The sequence below is a fragment of the Oncorhynchus gorbuscha genome, linkage group LG15 (assembly GCF_021184085.1).
Source record: "Oncorhynchus gorbuscha isolate QuinsamMale2020 ecotype Even-year linkage group LG15, OgorEven_v1.0, whole genome shotgun sequence".
Taxonomy (NCBI): domain Eukaryota; kingdom Metazoa; phylum Chordata; class Actinopteri; order Salmoniformes; family Salmonidae; genus Oncorhynchus; species Oncorhynchus gorbuscha.
In genome coordinates, this window is record NC_060187.1 from 5,107,123 (window position 1) to 5,127,556 (window position 20,434).

The 20,434-nt window shown below is 44.2% G+C and overlaps 1 protein-coding gene across 2 annotated transcripts; it reads right to left on the bottom strand.

Moving 5' to 3' along the window:
* Nucleotides 1-1,936: 1,936 nt before the first annotated feature.
* Nucleotides 1,937-18,799, bottom strand: boka (BCL2 family apoptosis regulator BOK a). 2 transcript variants are annotated; one of them, XM_046301238.1, is made up of 5 exons: nucleotides 18,670-18,799; nucleotides 17,691-18,078; nucleotides 12,856-12,984; nucleotides 9,971-10,134; nucleotides 1,937-3,456 (listed from the first exon to the last, which is right to left on the bottom strand). In XM_046301238.1, exons 2-5 carry the CDS (start codon nucleotides 17,911-17,913, stop codon nucleotides 3,331-3,333), a joined length of 642 nt encoding a protein of 213 aa, XP_046157194.1. In that variant the 5' UTR covers nucleotides 17,914-18,078; nucleotides 18,670-18,799; the 3' UTR covers nucleotides 1,937-3,330. The 2 variants fall into 2 exon arrangements, with proteins under 2 accessions (XP_046157194.1, XP_046157193.1); XM_046301237.1 differs by having other exon boundaries at nucleotides 18,503-18,776.
* Nucleotides 18,800-20,434: the final 1,635 nt, after the last annotated feature.

The following is a 20,434-nucleotide window of genomic DNA, read 5'->3' on the forward strand; positions in this document are numbered from 1 at the left end:
ATCGACTCAGTACTGCTACTCCCTGTATATAGACATGTTATTACCTAGTACCCCCTGCACATCGACTCAGTACTGCTACTCCCTGTATATAGACATGTTATTACCTAGTACCCCTGCACATCGACTCAGTACTGCTACTCCCTGTATATAGACATGTTATTACCTAGTACCCCTGCACATCGACTCAGTACTGCTACTCCCTGTATATAGACATGTTATTACCTAGTACCCCTGCACATCGACTCAGTACTGCTACTCCCTGTATATAGACATGTTATTACCTAGTACCCCTGCACATCGACTCAGTACTGCTACTCCCTGTATATAGACATGTTATTACCTAGTACCCCTGCACATCGACTCAGTACTGCTACTCCCTGTATATAGACATGTTATTACCTCGTACCCCTGCACATCGACTCAGTACTGCTACTCCCTGTATATAGACATGTTATTACCTCGTACCCCTGCACATCGACTCAGTACTGCTACTCCCTGTATATAGACATGTTATTACCTAGTACCCCTGCACATCGACTCAGTACTGCTACTCCCTGTATATAGACATGTTATTACCTAGTACCCCTGCACATCGACTCAGTACTGCTACTCCCTGTATATAGCCATGTTATTACCTAGTACCCCTGCACATCGACTCAGTACTGCTACTCCCTGTATATAGCCATGTTATTACCTAGTACCCCTGCACATCGACTCAGTACTGCTACTCCCTGTATATAGCCATGTTATTACCTCGTACTGCTACTCCCTGTATATAGCCATGTTATTACCTCGTACTGCTACTCCCTGTATATAGACATGTTATTACCTCGTACTGCTACTCCCTGTATATAGACATGTTATTACCTCGTACTGCTACTCCCTGTATATAGACATGTTATTACCTCGTACTGCTACTCCCTGTATATAGACATGTTATTACCTAGTTCCCCTGCACATCGACTCAGTACTGCTACTCCCTGTATATAGCCATGTTATTACCTAGTACCCCTGCACATCGACTCAGTACTGCTACTCCCTGTATATAGACATGTTATTACCTAGTTCCCCTGCACATCGACTCAGTACTGCTACTCCCTGTATATAGACATGTTATTACCTCGTACTGCTACTCCCTGTATATAGCCATGTTATTACCTCGTACTGCTACTCCCTGTATATAGCCATGTTATTACCTCGTACTGCTACTCCCTGTATATTGACATGTTATTGTTACTCATTGTGTATTTATTCATCCTATTATGTAGTCATTTCACTTATTATCATGTATTACCATTCTATTTTACTTTGTCCTGTATTGTTGGAGCTCAAGAATCTCACTGTTCCCCGTAAATACATCTGCAACATCTGTACATGTGACAATTAAAACCAATCGAATTCTCTTTTTTTTTTCTCCAAAACATTCTCTCTCTGCATTGTTGGAAAGGGCCCGTAAAGTAAACATTTCACTGTTCGTCTACACAATGGTTGTTTACGACACAAGTGACTCAGTCAGTAGAGCGTGACGCTTGCAACATCGAGGCGTGTTGGTTGGGTTAAAATGTATTCACGAGTGAATAAGTTGCTTTGGATAAAAGTGTCTCCTAAATGGCATATTATATTTGAACACTGCGATTTAGATCTAGTGGGAAGATTAAAAAGCCTCTTCATTACCTTAACTTTCAACCATACAAATATTTTGCGTATCCTACAGTGATCAGAATAAAAGGTTCTCGAATATTGAAATAAACGTTGTGTTATACTTGTATTGGACAGTAGGTGGCAGTAAATCATGATAAATTAGTTGGCTATTCAAGACCACATATGGCAGACTTTGGCTATTTGGTCTGACCATTCACTTGTTAGTAGGCTAAGCTGAGTTGGTATCCCTTTTCAATTTATAATGCTGACGTTAATAAATAAGAAAACAAAAATGTTGAAATGTAAAACATTTTATTTCGGAAGACACTCAGTGCTGCATGCCAAATACAGTGTGTGTAAGCTACTGTGTAGTTATTCACAGAATACATTTGTAGAAAACAGACAAAATGTCTGAATGGGATTCAAGTTTCAGGTGATAAGAGTGATCCATAATTAGACAATATTTTACAAAAAGTCACACACACACACACTTATTCACCCAGATTATGTAAATTCACACACTCATCAACTACGTGGATCATGCAGATAAACCTTATAATCTAAACGATATTTCCATCCAAACTGAGGAATGCCAAATAATTTCACAAATGTTCCTTTTCAAATCGTCATGAAAAAAGGGGTTCTGGTCATTCTTATTTTTCAGCCACCAGGGAGAGTATGACCCTTTGATATAAATACTGGTTTATTTACAGGCACACTGTCTGGGCTCATATCCCCTTTGCTCAAACAGGTGTAGAACAGAAACTCTAAATTGGTTGGAATCTTCCATTGCTTTGAATAGAATATTTGCCATTGAGTAATGCAAGCATAAAGCTCCTGGGTGGCACAGCATCTCAGTGCAAGAGGCGTCACTACAGACACCCCTGGTTCCAATCCAGGCTGTATCACAACCGGCCGTGATTGGAAATCCTGTAGGGTCGGCGCACAATTGGCCCAGTGTTGTCTGGGGGAGGCCGTCATTGTAAATAAGAAAATGTCCTTAAACTGACTTGCCTAGTTAAATACATTTTATTTAAAAAAAAAAAACATTTAAAGCAAGGAATGTGACTCTCGGATGCAACTGAAGAAAAACAAATACAGAACTAGAATGAGTAGAAAGGACATTCGCATTCAAGTCAATGGTTGATGGTGATGGGTGGCATTCTATTCTATAGATCTATATGACTAGACTACGACCTCACAATCCAGCTGGAGGATCTGTACAGCACGTCACAAAATATTGCCGTCAAGCTAAATAATAAATACCCTAAAGTGTGTTCGAAGCAGACAAGGCTAATTCACATTGATGCTCCAGGCCAGTGCGTTTGTGAAGTCCCAAGGTGCTCGCCAGTGGCAGTGTTGGAGCAAACTTCTGCAGGTGTAAACAACAACACATCTAGACGCTAGAGCAGTGATGGCTGCAGCGCAGACAGAGGGACAGAGGGAGAGGGGAAGGGGAGGGAGGCTGGCTGGCCCCCTCCGAGTACCAGTCTGTTTGTGCTACTCCTTGTGTCACTCATTGTCATGACAAACATGGTTTGGCTTGACAATGACATCACTGGAGCTGTCAAGAGCACAAAATGATCTGGGACTGGGCTTGCTTGTCCTGTACTCCACTGATGGATAGGGGTGGCTGTGTTAGTATAGGGCAGACTGCTCGTCGTGGGTCTGTGACCTCCTCCTCCGTTGTCACTTGTCCCGGAGCAGGTAAAACACCATGGCCTTCAGGTAATGTCCACAGGCGCAGGCAGCAGACATCAACCAATGGGAGCGGAAGCTGGGGTCTGTGTTCACCACACACTTTGTGATATCAGCCTGTGAGGGAAGAGAGAGATGACAGCAACTCAGAGAGAGAGAGAGAAGAGAATAAAGTAACTCAGATACTAGCCAGCATTATTGAAATATACACTACATTACCAAAATTGTGTGGACACCTGCTCATCGAACATCTCATTCCAAAATTAGGGGCATTAATATGGAGTTGGTCCCCGCATTGCTGCTATAACAGCCTCCACTCTTCTGGGAAGGCTTTCCACTAGATGTTGGAACATTGCTGCCATAACAGCCTCCACTCTTCTGGGAAGGCTTTCCACTAAATGTTGGAACATTGCTGCTATAATAGCCTCCACTCTTCTGGGAAGGCTTTCCACTAGATGTTGGAACCTCAGTACCTCCAGGCTCTGATCAGGCCCTACACCCAAACAAGGGCACTGCGTTCATCCACCTCTGGCCTGCTCGCCTCCCTACCCACTGAAGAAGTACAGTTCCCGCTCAGCCCAGTCAAAACTGTTCGCTGCTCTGGCCCCCCAATGGTGGAACAAACTCCCTCACGACGCCAGGACAGCGGAGTCAATCACCACCTTCCGGAGACACCTGAAACCCCACCTCTTTAAGGAATACCTAGGATAGGATAAGTAATCCTTCTCACCCCCCCTTTAAGATTTAGATGCACTATTGTAAAGTGACTGTTCCACTGAATGTCATAAGGTGAATGCACCAGTTTGTAAGTCGCTCTGGATAAGAGCTTCTGCTAAATGACTTAAATGTAAATGGAACATTGCTGCTATTAACAGCCTCCACTCTTCTGGGAAGGCTTTCCACTAGATGTAGGAACATTGCTGCAGGGACTTGCTTCCATTCAGTCACAAGAGCATTAGTGAGGTCGGGCACTGATGTTGGGTGATTAGGCATGGCTCACAGTCGGCGTGCCAATTCATCCCAAAGGTGTTCGATGGGGGTTGAGGTCAGGGCTCTGTGCAGGCCAGCCAAGTTCATCCACACCGATCGCGACAAACCATTTCTGTATGGACTTTGCTTTGTGCACGGGGAATTTGTCATGATGAAACTGTAAAATATATATACAGCATGTGCAAATGATGAGGATAAGAGGATAAGAAGGCAATAAAATAGGCCATGGTGGTGAAGTAATTACAATATAGCAATTAAAACACTGGAATGGTAGATGTGCAGAAGATGAATGTGCAAGAAGAGATACTGGGGTGCAAAGGAGCAAGATAAATGAATACAGTATGGGGACAACCCCTGGATGAAAATACTGGTTTATTTACAGGCACACTGTCTGGGCCCATATCCCCTTTGCTCGAACAGCTGTAGAACAGAAACTCAATGGAATCTTCCAATGCTTTGAATAGAATATTTGCCATTGAGTAATGCAAGCATAAAGCTCTCAGTGCAAGAGGTGTCACTACAGACACCCCTGGTTCGAATCCAGGCTGTATCACAACCGGCCGTGATTGGAAGTCCTGTAGGGCGGCGTACAATTGGCCCAATGTTGTCCGGGGTAGATTGGATGAGTTATTTGCAGATGAGCTATGTACAGGTGCAGTGATCTGTGAGCTGCTTAAAGCGAGACTCCTAGACTGTAAGCATTACTTACAGTTGATGGGGTGCAGCTCTAGCAGGGCAGAAATTTGACAGATTGGCTTGTTGGAAAGGTGTCATCCTTTGACAGTGCCACATTGAAAGTCACTGAGTTCTTCAGTAAGGCCATTCTACTGCCAATGATATGGAGACAGCATGTCTGTGTGCTCGATTTTATACACCCATCACCACTCATTTGAAGGGGTGTCCACATTTTTATTTTACCTTTATTTAACTAGGCAAGTCAGTTAAGAACAAATTCTCATTTTCAACGACAGCCTAGGAACAGTGGGTTAACTGCCTGTTCAGGGGCAGAACGACAGATTTGTACCTTGTCAGCTCGGGGGTTTGAACTTGCAACCTTCCGGTTACTAGTCCAACGCTCTAACCACGAGGCCACCCTATATAGTGTACAAGGGCTACAGTCTCAATTCTTGCATCCGTTCTCCACCTGTCCCATCGTGGATTTATCTCCAACAGTAATAAATACTGTTAAATCCACGAAGGGGACTAGTGTGAGAGAAGGGTGGACAATTAGGACACAGACCTTTGAGCAGAGGCTGGGCACTGATGTCACAAGGCAAAGTTTCAAAAGGCAGTGAGGGATTCCCTACACACACACACACACATCGATTTCCTTTAAACAGGGTGGGACCCTTAATAAGTTAGTCAGTAACCAATGAAGGTCTGATAAATAACATGTGTTAACAGGACTAGATTACATTAAAAAACGTGTTTGAGAGATGTTGGTCTCATCTAAAAAAAAAGGTCAGGTTAAAAACGTTAATAAAAACGAAAATTAAGAAAACGTAAACACGATCACATAAAATTTTTTTTTAATGAGATGAAATGCAGCGAGTTAACAACGTCTCAGCTAAACTCAAAACTGTAATCTTAGCGACACATAATTTCAACATACCACTTGAAAACAAAATTGGTCAAAGGTTTTAGAACAGCAGTAAAAACAGCTCAATAAGGGGGAAGAATATGAGTCATCAAGACAAGTTGCATCCACGTTGTTTCCAAGTCATTTCAACAACAAATGGACGTTGAATCCATGCAGACAACTGATTGGATTTGCAAACAAGTCATTGACATAAGGTCATTTCATATTTAGTTTTTCACCGAACGTTTTACCTAAATCCAACAGTGAAATGTTTTGTTGATTTCACGTTAGATGAAATCTCAACCAAATCAAAACTAGATGTTAAAAGGATGTCGGTGGCCACTGGGAGGCTACATCCCACACAGTTCTACTATGTTAAAAGGATGTCGGTGGCCACTGGGAGGCTACATCCACACAGTTCTACTATGTTAAAAGGATGTCGGTGGCCACTGGGAGGCTACATCCCACACAGTTCTACTATGTTAAAAGGATGTCGGTGGCCACTGGGAGGCTACATCCCACACAGTTCTACTATGTTAAAAGGATGTCGGTGGCCACTGGGAGGCTACATCCCACACAGTTCTACTATGTTAAAAGGATGTCGGTGGCCACTGGGAGGCTACATCCCACACAGTTCTACTATGTTAAAAGGATGTCGGTGGCCACTGGGAGGCTACATCCCACACAGTTCTACTATGTTAAAAGGATGTCGGTGGCCACTGGGAGGCTACATCCACACAGTTCTACTATGTTAAAAGGATGTCGGTGGCCACTGGGAGGCTACATCCCACACAGTTCTACTATGTTAAAAGGATGTCGGTGGCCACTGGGAGGCTACATCCCACTATGTTAAAAGGACAGTTCTACTATGTTAAAAGGATGTCGGTGGCCACTGGGAGGCTACATCCCAGTTCACAGTTCTACTATGTTAAAAGGATGTCGGTGGCCACTGGGAGGCTACATCCCACACAGTTCTACTATGTTAAAAGGATGTCGGTGGCCACTGGGAGGCTACATCCCACACAGTTCTACTATGTTAAAAGGATGTCGGTGGCCACTGGGAGGCTACATCCCACACAGTTCTACTATGTTAAAAGGGTGGCCACTGGGAGGCTACATCCCACACATTTCTACTATGTTAAAAGGATGTCGGTGGCCACTGGGAGGCTACATCCACACAGTTCTACTATGTTAAAAGGATGTCGGTGGCCACTGGGAGGCTACATCCACACAGTTCTACTATGTTAAAAGGATGTCGGTGGCCACTGGGAGGCTACATCCCACACATTTCTACTATGTTAAAAGGATGTCGGTGGCCACTGGGAGGCTACATCCACACAGTTCTACTATGTTAAAAGGATGTCGGTGGCCACTGGGAGGCTACATCCACACAGTTCTACTATGTTAAAAGGATGTCGGTGGCCACTGGGAGGCTACATCCCACACAGTTCTACTAGCTAATAGTACAGCCATTTCCTTCAATGTGTTGGTTTATATCAGCATCCAAGGCAACATTTTATGATCTTCAATTATCTGGCGTGGTCAACTTCCAAACGGGCCATTCCAAAGGTTGAGTCCAAACAGCACCCTATGGGTCCTGGTCGAAAGTAGTGCACTATATGGGGGAAATCTGGGTGGATTTGGGAACACAGGCCTGCTTTAGAGGGATTCTTGGTTGACTTTGCAAACAGAGCAGAGTTCACAGATTTAGTCAGAGGCTTTTGCCAGGCCTCCTCTCAGCTTTGAATACCAGTTGAGCACCACGCTTTGCTCTCGAAGGCTTTTCATCAGATGATCTCTAGAGCAAGAATATCTAAATCTATATGAGACATTTTTGGGAGTTTCTTAAAGTAGTAGCTGAATTAAACTCAACATTGAGACAATTGGCTTTTAGAAATAGCTGTTATGCTTTGAAGACAAAAGCCTTGAGTTAGTCAAAGTCAATGTGCAAAACACCCTGCCCTTCTACCATGTACAGGACAGGGAGTTGTGTTTTGCAGTCATGATTGTATTGTGTTCAGGCTCTTGTTTCTCTCAGTTCTATTGAGCTAGTCTCTCAGTAGACACCTTGAGTGACATGTTCAGGACACACCTGATTAGGTGGGTATGGAAGACCATGACCTATGACCTGCAGGCAGTCTGAATTCAAATATGTACAACATAGGGAAACGCATACAGTCATCACAGTCGTGTGACACGGAGTCTGCACTAACCTCACGTGGACAGACGACGTCAACAGAAATGGTACCAAAGATGATCAATCGATCATCTGACTAAATTACACAAGATGTCAGTGCTGGGTTATCTGAGATGATGTCTGCACAGACATGGGCTTACTGTATGCACACTTATGTGATTAAATAGCCCATGTCAACACACAGCCTTTCCTAAATAAACCTTTGAGGTGCACAGACTCAGTCAATCACTTGAACCACAGGCAGGGCTCTAAAGTACGACCAATTATTTTGGCAAGACGAAAAAAAAAAATCAAATCAAAAATGAAATGCATAACAATATTTCGTCCGAACACTTTTCTACACTGCTCAAATCACTCAACAGGCTGGCAGCACACAGTTCCTGTTCTTCTCAGATACTTCTAAACAATGCTGCTTTCCAAGTTGCTTCTAAGTATGAATCCACATGTTCTCTTTTATAATATTCGTTTGTATATCTTGCTTTATGCTAAATGAGAGTTAGTTAATCTAAGGAAGTTGGCATGTGCCTAATCACTAATGCTAATTGCTAGCTAAATGCCCTTAAGATAAAATGCACTAGCTAGGACAAAGCAAATGTTAGCTCTAATACACGTTGCTACCAGTGGTGGTATATAATCAGCTAATTGTTTGTGCAACGCATGTTCTCAATCAGACAGCCTAAAATATGTTTCTAAATGTAACATCTATGCATCAATTCAAACGCTATTAGGGTCCACTGGGAAACAGACGAGGGGTCAAATACTGGACTAAGATAGACTCTACTACACCAGCTCTGACACTAGTAGGATGGGGAAGGGCTTGCAAACTATCAGGGATTACAAATGAAAACCCAGCCGTGAGCTGTCCAATGACGCAAGTCTATCAGACGAGCTAAATGCCTTCTATGCTCATTTCAAGGCAAGCAACACTGAACCATGTGTGAGAGCAACAGCTGTTCCGGAGCACTGTGTGATCACGGTCTCCATAGTCGATGTGAAACGTACTCAGAGCACGTGCTGACCATTCTGGCAAGTGTCTTCACTTGACGCCTCTTCCCCCTCAGGAGACTGAAAAGATTTGGCATGGGTCCTCAGATCCTCAAAAAGTTCTACAGCTGCACCATTGAGAGCATCTTGACTGGCTGCATCAACGCTTGGTATGGCAACTGCTCGGCATCGGACCAGAAGACGCTACAGAGGGTAGTGCGTACGGCTCAGTACATCACTGGGGCCAAACTCCCTGCCATCCAGGGCCTTTAGACCAAGCGGTGTCAGAGGAAGGCCCTAAACATTGTCACAAAGACTCCAGCCACCCAAGTCATAGAGTGTTCTCTCCTGCTACCGCATGGCAAGTGGTACCAGAGCTCCAAGTCGGAGAACAAAAGGCCTGAATACCTTAGACCCCGAAGTCATAAGACTGCGGAGTCTACCCATATACGTACTGTCAAATTGCAGTTGTCTGAAGTGTTTTCTCCCATTCTAGTAATTGTATCGCTGCTCTGGCCCCCCAATGGTGGAACAAACTCCCTCACGACGCCAGGACAGCGGAGTCAATCACCACCTTCCGGAGACACCTGAAACCCCACCTCTTTAAGGAATACCTAGGATAGGATAAGTAATCCTTCTCACCCCCCCCCTTTAAGATTTAGATGCACTATTGTAAAGTGACTGTTCCACTGGATGTCATAAGGTGAATGCACCAATTTGTAAGTCGCTCTGGATAAGAGCTTCTGCTAAATGACTTAAATGTAAATGTAAATGTAAAATGTATGTCTATCGGTAAAACTATGGTGTGGTGAGCATAGAAATAGTCAATAAAAATGGAACCTCGAACGTTCTATAGATTCTAATGTATTGCTGTTTATTACCCAGCCTCCTCTCCTCTTCAACCAGGAGACCAGGCTCTTGCGGACAAACTCCCCCATGCAGTCTACGATGGTGTGGACCATTGCTGGGTGACCATGCCTCACGCAGTCCACCGCCAGGGCACCAGCCACCGCATACAGGGACACCACCTTCCCCCACGTTATACCTGAGGAGAGATGCAGACAAGAGACTCAGACACTAAAACCTCCAGAATCAAAACACCCGGGATACCCCTTTCACACACATTCAAAATAATCTTAGTGTCCAATGTACATTTATTTTCTTAGCCATTTCATTTCAGCTTATTGCCAAGAAAAAGATGTAACGATTTTACTTCTGACTGGATAGCAATTACATGAGATCATTGTTTGGGTTTTACATGATCCTGCTGCCTGGAGGGAGGGAGGGTGACTGAGTGAGCAGAGTGGGTTTGAGGAGCTGACTGCATCTCTGCCAGGAACTCCTTTAGTGAAGGGAGACCGAGAGAGAAAGACATAACTAGATGTAGCCTCCAGGCATTCAGCAGACATGCCCATCCGCCAAACAATACATCATAAAAGGCAGTCTAAAACTGGTATATTCTTCTTTATTAGCTCAGACAGCAGACGTTTAGCAAACTTGAAGCACTTGTTTTTTCAGTCCGGATTTGAACTAGTACGCTACCATTTATGGTAATGTGTTCAGACTATGGAGGACAGTGAATAGCCCTACATTGACATTGATGCACAGACTCATTCCTTTGTAGAAATCAGCTCCTTTCACTTCTAAGGATCATAGGAGGGATTTACCACTGCTTTGGAATCCAGATATTTCTAGGGATTGAAAATGTAAAAGAATCAACTGACAACGTAATGGACTGTGTGTGTGTAATGTAATGTTTTAAGTCCAAGGATTCAACAGTCATTCCCTGACAGAATGGGATCATGTTAATTAACACAACTAGACTTTGGTTAGTCTCTTGAGAAAGACTAACTATGGACCACCCCCACCAAAATTTTTTTTTTTTTAAAGCCTTTTAACAGATGCTTTTATTCAATGCGACTTAAGGCATCAGCACGCTTCAGTTCAGCTGAAGCCTAGCAGAGTTCAAAACAAATGTGCGCTCGCATACTACCTTAATAAAAATACCTTAATTTGAAAAATGAGAAGAGTAGTACAGTTTGTCCATTGAGACACTGTAGCCAGTGTACACTTCCTCAAAAGTCAGATTTAATCTAAGATACACTACTACACGGCCAAAAGTATGTAGATATCTGCTCGTTGAACATCTCATTCCAAATAATGAGCATTAATATGGAGTTGGTCCCCCCTTTGCTGCTATGACAGCCTCCACTGTTCTGGGAAGGCTTTCCACTAGATGCTGGAACATTGCTGCTATAACAGCCTCCACTCTTCTGGGAAGGCTTTCCACTAGATGTTGGAACATTGCTGCTATAACAGCCTCCACTGTTCTGGGAAGGCTTTCCACTAGATGTTGGAACATTGCTGCTATAACAGCCTCCACTGTTCTGGGAAGGCTTTCCACTAGATGTTGGAACATTGCTGCTATAACAGCCTCCACTGTTCTGGGAAGGCTTTCCACTAGATGTTGGAACATTGCTGCTATAACAGCCTCCACTGTTCTGGGAAGGCTTTCCACTAGATGTTGGAACATTGCTGCTATAACAGCCTCCACTGTTCTGGGAAGGCTTTCCACTAGATGTAGGAACATTGCTGCAGGGACTTGCTTACATTCAGCCAGAAGCGCATTAGTGAGGTTGGGCACTGATGTTGGGAAATTAGGCCTGGCACGCAGTCGGCGTTCCAATTCATCCCAAAGGTGTTCGGTGGGGTTGAGGTAAGGGCTCTGTGTAGGCCAGTCAAGTTCTTCCACACCAATCTTGACAAACCATGTCTGTATGGACCTTGCTTTGTGAAAGTTGGAAGCACAGAATCTTCTAGAATGTCATTGTATGCTGTAGCATTAAGATTTCCCTTCACTGGAACTAAGGAGCCCAAACCATGAAAAACTGCCCCAGACCATTATTCCTCTTCCACCAAACTTTACAGTTCGCACTATGGTAGTGTTTTCCAGGCATCTGCCAAACCCAGAGTTACAGTCTCTACTCTACAGGCGCACGGTGCCCAGAGTGCTATGCTGTACAGTCCCCTGAAGCGCTAAGAGACAGCCAAGACTGAATGTGTACAAAAATGTCAGAAAATGTCTATTTTTACCTTTCTCACAGAACTACGCCTGGCCCCTGCCAGTAAATCACTTTTTTTTTTTTAAAGAGTCCCGTAAAGAGCGATGTAACACCATACTGAGAGCTGGTCTGCGTCCCAAAAATGCACCCTTGTCCCTATATAGTCCACTATTTTCTAGTGCACTATAAATGGAATAGGGTGCTATTCTGGATGCATCCCTGGTCTCAGTTACCTCCGACATCCTTCTTCAAAGTCAACTTGTTCTCCCACATCTTCATTGTGTTTCATTGATAATGAGTCCACTAGTTCCTCTTTTTCTATACAACACACTGCTAATAGTTCCCCCAGCAACCTCTGATTGGTTACTCCCCCTCCCCCCCATTAATATTCTCGCTAATATTTGCCACAATACTAGAAAGAAATCGGTACCAACATTGCCATCATGTTACAACCCAGACACATTATAACCAGTTGTCCATACATTTAAGGGCTTTTCATACTACCAAAGACTACAACCGAGCCAAGCTGGCCTGGTTCTGAATCCACCATAGATAGTATCCGGAACCATGCTGCTGAAAATATATCTGCGTCAGTACAGTTTGGTTCGGGTCGGCGAGATCATGTATAAGGTTTGTTTTACCCCAGGCTGGTTATCAGAGAGATCTTGTCCCACTGGTGTAGTAGTGAATAGGCATTGACCTACCGGTGGAGAAGATCTCTGCAGCCACAGCCAGGAAGGCATCAGACACCACGCTCTCAGACGCAACTGTGATGTTCAGCTGACGAGCTACGTTACGGTAGATGTTGGGCCGCAGGTACTCCAACTCATCACCTAGGGAACAGAACAGGTCGTGAGCCAATCAGGAACTCCAACTCATCACCTAGGGAACAGAACAGGTCGTGAGCCAATCAGGAACTCCAACTCATCACCTAGGGAACAGAACAGGTCGTGAGCCAATCAGGAACTCCAACTCATCACCTAGGAAACAGAACAGAACGTGAGCCAATCAGGAAGTCCAACTCATCCTCTAGTGAACAACAGGACAGGTAGTGAGCCAGTGAGGGGGTTTGGTTTCCCAGCTGGGTCAGAGATATTTGTGCCTGTATACAGGGAAGGTTCAACGTGTGCAGAGCACATGCCCCTTTGCCCTTCCAGTCTCCAAAGTGCCGTTTTGGGTGGTGGTATAACCCCCCCCCCTCCCCCAAAAATGTATTCATATTTTTGTCATCTTTGTTCAGAACCCACTGCCCGCAAGTCGTTATCGAGTTCGTACCCCCATCCCATCCGCTGGTTGCGCCTGTTGATCTGCCCTGTACAGAGATTGCGCGTGTCCGGTTGCGTCTGTTGATCTGCCCTGTACAGAGATTGCGCGTGTCCGATTGCGCCTGTTGATCTGCCCCGTACAGAGATTGCGCTCACCCGGTATCCAAACATGTATGGTTTGAGAGACGCGGTCACCGGTCGAGTGTGTGTGTGTGTGTGTGTGGGTAGCTAGCTACCTGCACTATGCAGATATTGTGCCGCCATTTCCTGGTTGCTACAATTCTAAATAGTTCCCCTAATTTCAGTTTATGTGACAAAAAAAAGCTAATCAATGCAGAATCTAAAACCGCTGTGAAATATATTTCATAGAACCCCCCCCCCCCCCAAAAAAAAAATAGTATTTTACAGGTGTTTGAAACAAAGAACAGATCTCCCGCATGTTAGACTTGCATTCAATGAGAATGACAAATCATATACTAAAATGTATACTTGCCCAAAAAAGGTCAGGTCGCCTAAAAAGTTAAATATTGCATATAGCATTTGATTAACCCTAGATTTTTTATTTTTTATTTATTTTTAATTTCACCTTTATTTAACCAGGTTGAGTTGAGAACACCTTTATTTAACCAGGTGGAGTTGAGAACAAGTTCTCATTTGCAACTGCGACCTGGCCAAGATAAAGCATAGCAGTGTGAATAGACAACACAGAGTTACACATGGAGTAAACAATTAACAAGTCAATAACACAGTAGAAAAAAAGGGGGAGTCTATATACAATGTGTGCAAAAGAGATGAGGTAGGAGAATAATTACAATTTTGCAGATTAGCACTGGAGTGATAAATGATCAGATGGTCATGTACAGGTAGAGATATTGGTGTGCAAAAGAGCAGAAAAGTAAATAAATAAGAACAGTATGGGGATGAGGTAGGTGAAAATGGGTGGGCTATTTACCAATAGACTATGTACAGCAGCAGCGATCGGTTAGCTGCTCAGATAACTGATGTTTGAAGTTGGTGAGGGAGATAAGTCTCCAACTTCAGCGATTTTTGCAATTCGTTCCAGTCATAGGCAGCAGAGTACTGGAACGAAAGGCGGCCAAATGAGGTGTTAGCTTTAGGGATGATCAGAGAGATACACCTGCTGGAGCGCGTGCTACGGATGGGTGTTGCCATCGTGACCAGTGAACTGAGATAAGGCGGAGCTTTACCTAGCATGGACTTGTAGATAACCTGGAGCCAGTGGGTCTGGCGGCGAATATGTAGCGAGGGCCAGCCGACTAGAGCATACAAGTCGCAGTGGTGGGTAGTATAAGGTGCTTTAGTGACAAAACGGATGGCACTGTGATAGACTGCATCCAGTTTGCTGAGTAGTGTTGGAAGCCATTTTGTAGATGACATCGCCGAAGTCGAGGATCGGTAGGATAGTCAGTTTTACTAGGGTAAGCTTGGCGGCGTGAGTGAAGGAGGCTTTGTTGCGGAATAGAAAGCAGACTCTTGATTTGATTTTCAATTGGAGATGTTTGATATGAGTCTGGAAGGAGAGTTTGGAGTCGAGCCAGACACGTAGGTACTTATAGGTGTCCACATATTCAAGGTCGGAACCATCCAGGGTGGTGATGCTAGTCGGGCATGCGGGTGCAGGCAGCGATCGGTTGAAAAGCATGCATTTTGTTTTACTAGCGTTTCAGAGCAGTTGGAGGCCACGGAAGGAGTGTTGTATGGCATTGAAGCTCGTTTGGAGATTAGATAGCACAGTGTCCAATGACGGGCCGAAAGTATATAGAATGGTGTCGTCTGCGTAGAGGTGGATCAGGGAATCGCCCACAGCAAGAGCAACATCATTGATATACACAGAGAAAAGAGTCGTCCCGAGAATTGAACCCTGTGGCACCCCCATAGAGACTGCCAGAGGACCGGACAGCATGCCCTCCGATTTGACACACTGAACTCTGTCTGCAAAGTAATTGGTGAACCAGGCAAGGCAGTCATCCGAAAAACCGAGGCTATTGAGTCTGCCGATAAGAATATGGTGATTGACAGAGTCGAAAGCCTTGGCGAGGTCGATGAAGACGGCTGCACAGTACTGTCTTTTATCGATGGCGGTTATGATATCGTTTAGTACCTTGAGTGTAGCTGAGGTGCACCCGTGACCGGCTCGGAAACCAGATTGCACAGCGGAGAAGGTACGGTGGGATTCGAGATGGTCAGTGACCTGTTTGTTGACTTGGCTTTCGAAGACCTTAGATAGGCAGGGCAGGATGGATATAGGTCTATAACAGTTTGGGTCCAGGGTGTCTCCCCCTTTGAAGAGGGGGATGACTGCGGCAGCTTTCCAATCCTTGGGGATCTCAGACGATATGAAAGAGAGGTTGAACAGGCTGGTAATAGGGGTTGCGACAATGGCGGCAGATAGTTTCAGAAATAGAGGGTCCAGATTGTCAAGCCCAGCTGATTTGTACGGGTCCAGGTTTTGCAGCTCTTTCAGAACATCTGCTATCTGGATTTGGGTAAAGGAGGACCTGGAGAGGCTTGGGCGAGGAGCTGCGGGGGGGGGGCGGAGCTGTTGGCCGAGGCTGGAGTAGCCAGGCGGAAGGCATGGCCAGCCGTTGAGAAATGCTTGTTGAAGTTTTCGATAATCATGGATTTATCGGTGGTGACCGTGTTACCTAGCCTCAGTGCAGTGGACAGCTGGGAGGAGGTGCTCTTGTTCTCCATGGACTTCACAGTGTCCCAGAACTTTTTGGAGTTGGAGCTACAGGATGCAAACTTCTGCCTGAAGTAGCTGGCCTTAGCTTTCCTGACTGACTGCGTGTATTGTTTCCTGACATCCCTGAACAGTTGCATATCAGTGGGGCTATTCGATGCTATTGCAGTCCGCCACAGGATGTTTTTGTGCTGGTCGAGGGCAGTCAGGTCTGGAGTGAACCAAGGGCTGTATCTGTTCTTGGTTCTGCATTTTTTGAACGGAGCATGCTTATCTAAAATGGTGAGGAAGTTACTTTTAAAGAATGACCAGGCATCCTCAACTGACGGGATGAGGTCAATGTCCTTCCATGATACCCGGGCCAGGTCGATTAGAAAGGCCTGCTCACAGAAGTGTTTTAGGGAGCGTTTGACAGTGATGAGGGGTGGTCGTTTGACTGCGGCTCCGTGGCGGATACAGACAATGAGGCAGTGATCGCTGAGATCCTGGTTGAAGACAGCGGAGGTGATAAAGCCTGTTCACCTACTGCAAACTCTACCGTTCCAGTGTTTTTAATTGCTATATTGTATTTACTTCACCACTGTGGCCTTTTTATTGCCTTTACCTCCCATCTCACCTAATTTGCTCACATTGATTATAGACTTGTTTTTGTACTGTATGTTTGCTTTACTCTGTGTTCTTGTTTGTGTCGAACTGCTTTGCTTTATCTTGGCCAGGTCACAGTTGTAAATGAGAACTTGTTCTCTAGTTGCCTACCTGGTTAAACAAAGGTAAAATATTTATTTTTTATTTGTTAAAGTGGACAAAACAGCACAGATCTGGGACCAGGCTAGTGACTTCCCTGTTCTCTAGTGCTGCAGGTACTATCTCAGGCATCACATCTTTGAATAAGTTAACTCCCTTTACTCTCTGCGATTCACTGGTATCATTTCTGCTATTAGCTGAATGTCAGGAGCCTCTGACTCTCAGGCACCCTTATTCAGTGCACTACTAAACAGACCAGGGCTCTGGTCAAAAGTAGTGCACTAAAAACAGGGAATAGTGTGCCATTTGGTACACAGACATGGCTAATATCTTGTCCTTGGTTAGAAGGTATTTATTTAGAGGTATTCCTGTTACTTAGCAACGGAGATGTTCACACACTGTGCAGGCTTCAGACAGTGATTCATCAGTGTCAATTTTTCAGGAGACAGTAAGCTTCTCTTTCTCAAAATAATACAGAGGGGGTGTGTAATAGGAAACAGAGGGAAGGTTTTTGTACAATCCAACACTGAGTAACCTAGGTAACCTCAACAAACGCATGACACCAGTTGAATGTCTAGAGAGGAGTCTCAACAGAGAGCAAAATTCCAACATTAAGCTAATGTGACCAAGTAGACTTGGCTAATAGCAGAATCTATAAACAAATAACATACTATTTGGACATTGTAGAAAATCGATTAACATTTGCTTTCTAAAAATGGTTTTATAGGATATGCTGCTGAATATATCTCCAATAGGTGCACAGGCCGTCATTCACACAAACCCGAACCCACCAATGTACACAAACTGCGCACTGATGTCCTCTTACCTAACCACATGAGGACAGAGGATACCTCTCCAAGCATCCCACCAGATGCTGACAGCTGATGCTCGGGTTTGGACCACCCTATCCCGGTTCGGTTCAGCCTGGAATGGATGTAGTCCCTGCATAGAGCCTTCGCCTGTGACACCAACTCCTTGTCTGTGGGGGAGCGGTCAAAAACGTCCATCACTTCAGCCGCGAATACTGAGGAGCGACGCAACATCTCCATACCCCAGTTCCCCAGCAGCAGTTAATCACAAACAACCCGCCCGGCGCTGGCTCTGATCCACCTCAATCTTCAACCTCTGTCGCCGTGTATGGTCCTCTTTGTCGCCAGAATGCTACTTCTCTACCCCCCCTCCCTCGGACTGAGGGCGTTTCGAAGAGAATCTGCCTGTTTGGAAAAAGGGGCATTAATTGAATTGATTTTCAGTAGCGCAGAATTAAATTAGTTTATTCGGTCATCGTCAACAAAATATAGGTGCCCATAGGCTCCCACAATGCCATCCTTTCGCAGTTTGACAAAACTCAGCTTCCTTGAGTTAATGGCGAGATTTACAAGTATTTCTCTACACTCGCAATAACATCTGCTAACCATGTGTATGTGACCAATAACATTTGATTTAAACTACCCATTGTAACTACACAGAAAACGCTGTACATTTTTTAAAACTGCATTTGATTGTGATAGTTTACCATTGTAGTGAGCAGGTTATTGCAGGAGCTTATCAATTAAAATGTCTTTCGTTACAATATCCATTCAAATATAACGTAAATAGAATATGCGACTGTACACAGATAAGCTACTGTCCAAATACCTTTCGATTCCAGTCCTGTAGTCTACAGGCGCACGGTCTGCGCCGTCGGGATTATAAACTACAGGATATCCACATCTACCACTTGGTCATTAGGCATATATCAAAACAGTTCATTCTCTGTCTTTAAAAAAAACTGCTGTGAAATCTTCATGGCGTCAGTTCCTTACCGATACTCCAAACGCTTTCTTGACCATTGATTTATACCGTTTGGCACAGCCAGGGTTGGTAGCTGAGAAGCGCGCCCCCACACTCGAGCAAAGTTTCCTTCTAAGGACCGTTTGGATATAAAGGCAGGGATAAGGATACCTTATCTACATATGCCCCGCCCATCCCATAGTAGCAGATTTCTAAGGAAATGTCTTTGATGGGTATTTTTTTAATTTAACCTTTACTTAACTAGGCAAGTCGGGTAGGGGTGTAGCAGACAAAGGAATGTGTTTTATATCTTGTAACAAACAAGATATTGCAATATTATGTTGTCCAAAACTCCACAAGCCTATTGTATTAATACATAATCATCAAGCCTATTGTATTAATACATTATCATGATAATTATCATTCAACAACATCTTCTCTAGAATGATGCCCCGATAAATCTAGTCTATCTACTTCTATAACAATAAAAAATCTTCCTCCAAAAGTGAACAGCAAGTGTTGCTAGAATCTTTTGTAAATATTAACACACCTGGGATGTATTGTCTTTTTCCAATATACAAATATAGCATATTTTCAACTTTACACTCACACATACAAACTCTAACCCTGGTTCCTCAAATGATATCCTTCTGAAAAGTCTTTACCCATGCCTTAGCTCACCATGCCAAGACATGCCCTGTAATTATTGTAGAGCAACAGTTCAGCCGAATCTCCCTGGAAGAACTGCAGCCTACACTTTCAGTTCCCTTATTACTCAATGTTTGTGTTCCAAAAATGTACCAGGGACACGAGCTCAAACAATATGGCCGCTAGGAGCCAATGAGCTGGGTTTTTCGTGACCAACAGCACCACCATGCGGCAAAACAGGTCAGCTGGACTCGTATCCCTGAGCACATGTGCCAAATTTCATCACACAAACGGATCAAGAGATGTAAACATGTGCACGTTATAGCGCCACCATGAGGTCGATCTGAATGTGCTTGCATGTGTTGTGTCTTCAGTGGTTGGAACATATGTACCACATTTTTTAACAATTACAATATCCGTGAATGATTTATACGCATTTATGTGCCAGACCACACCCACGAGAATGCTTATTGGACAATAGCGTTCATGTCGTTTTAGATACTAGTCCGGAAAATGTTGCGTTGGGAGACATTGATATGTTTGGTGCAGATCAGTCATTCTATGTCAGAAGAGTGGAGTTAAGTGTTTTTCCCCAAAACTAACAATAAAATAAATGATAAAAGATCCATGATGGCAGACATTATGGGTCGTTGATGTAAATGTTTTCCTTGTGAGGAGAAGTGACCTATGTAGTGAATTTCATGACTCTAGACCAAACAGGGTGAGGGGCGTGATCTTTCAACAAAAAAAATTGCATTTTCAATCGCTTGTTATAGCACCACCGTAAGAGGGCGGTGGCTCATGTTGTTTTTGTTACCATCATGACAAGTTGCACCTTGGGCATTACCTACTCTGTGGAATTTACATTTCAATATTACCTTACAGAAGAAGAAGAATAAATCAAATCCAAGTTTATTTGTCACGTGCGCCAAATACCCCACCCACTTTGCTTTGGCAAAGTGGGTGGGGTTATATCCTTCCTGTTTAGCCCTGTCCGGGGGGTGTCCTCGGATTGGGCCACAGTGTCTTCTGACCCCTCCTGTCTCAGCCTCCAGTATTTATGCTGCAGTAGTTTGTGTCGGGGGGCTAGGGTCAGTTTGTTATATCTGGAGTACTTCTCCTGTCCTATTCGGTGTCCTGTGTGAATCT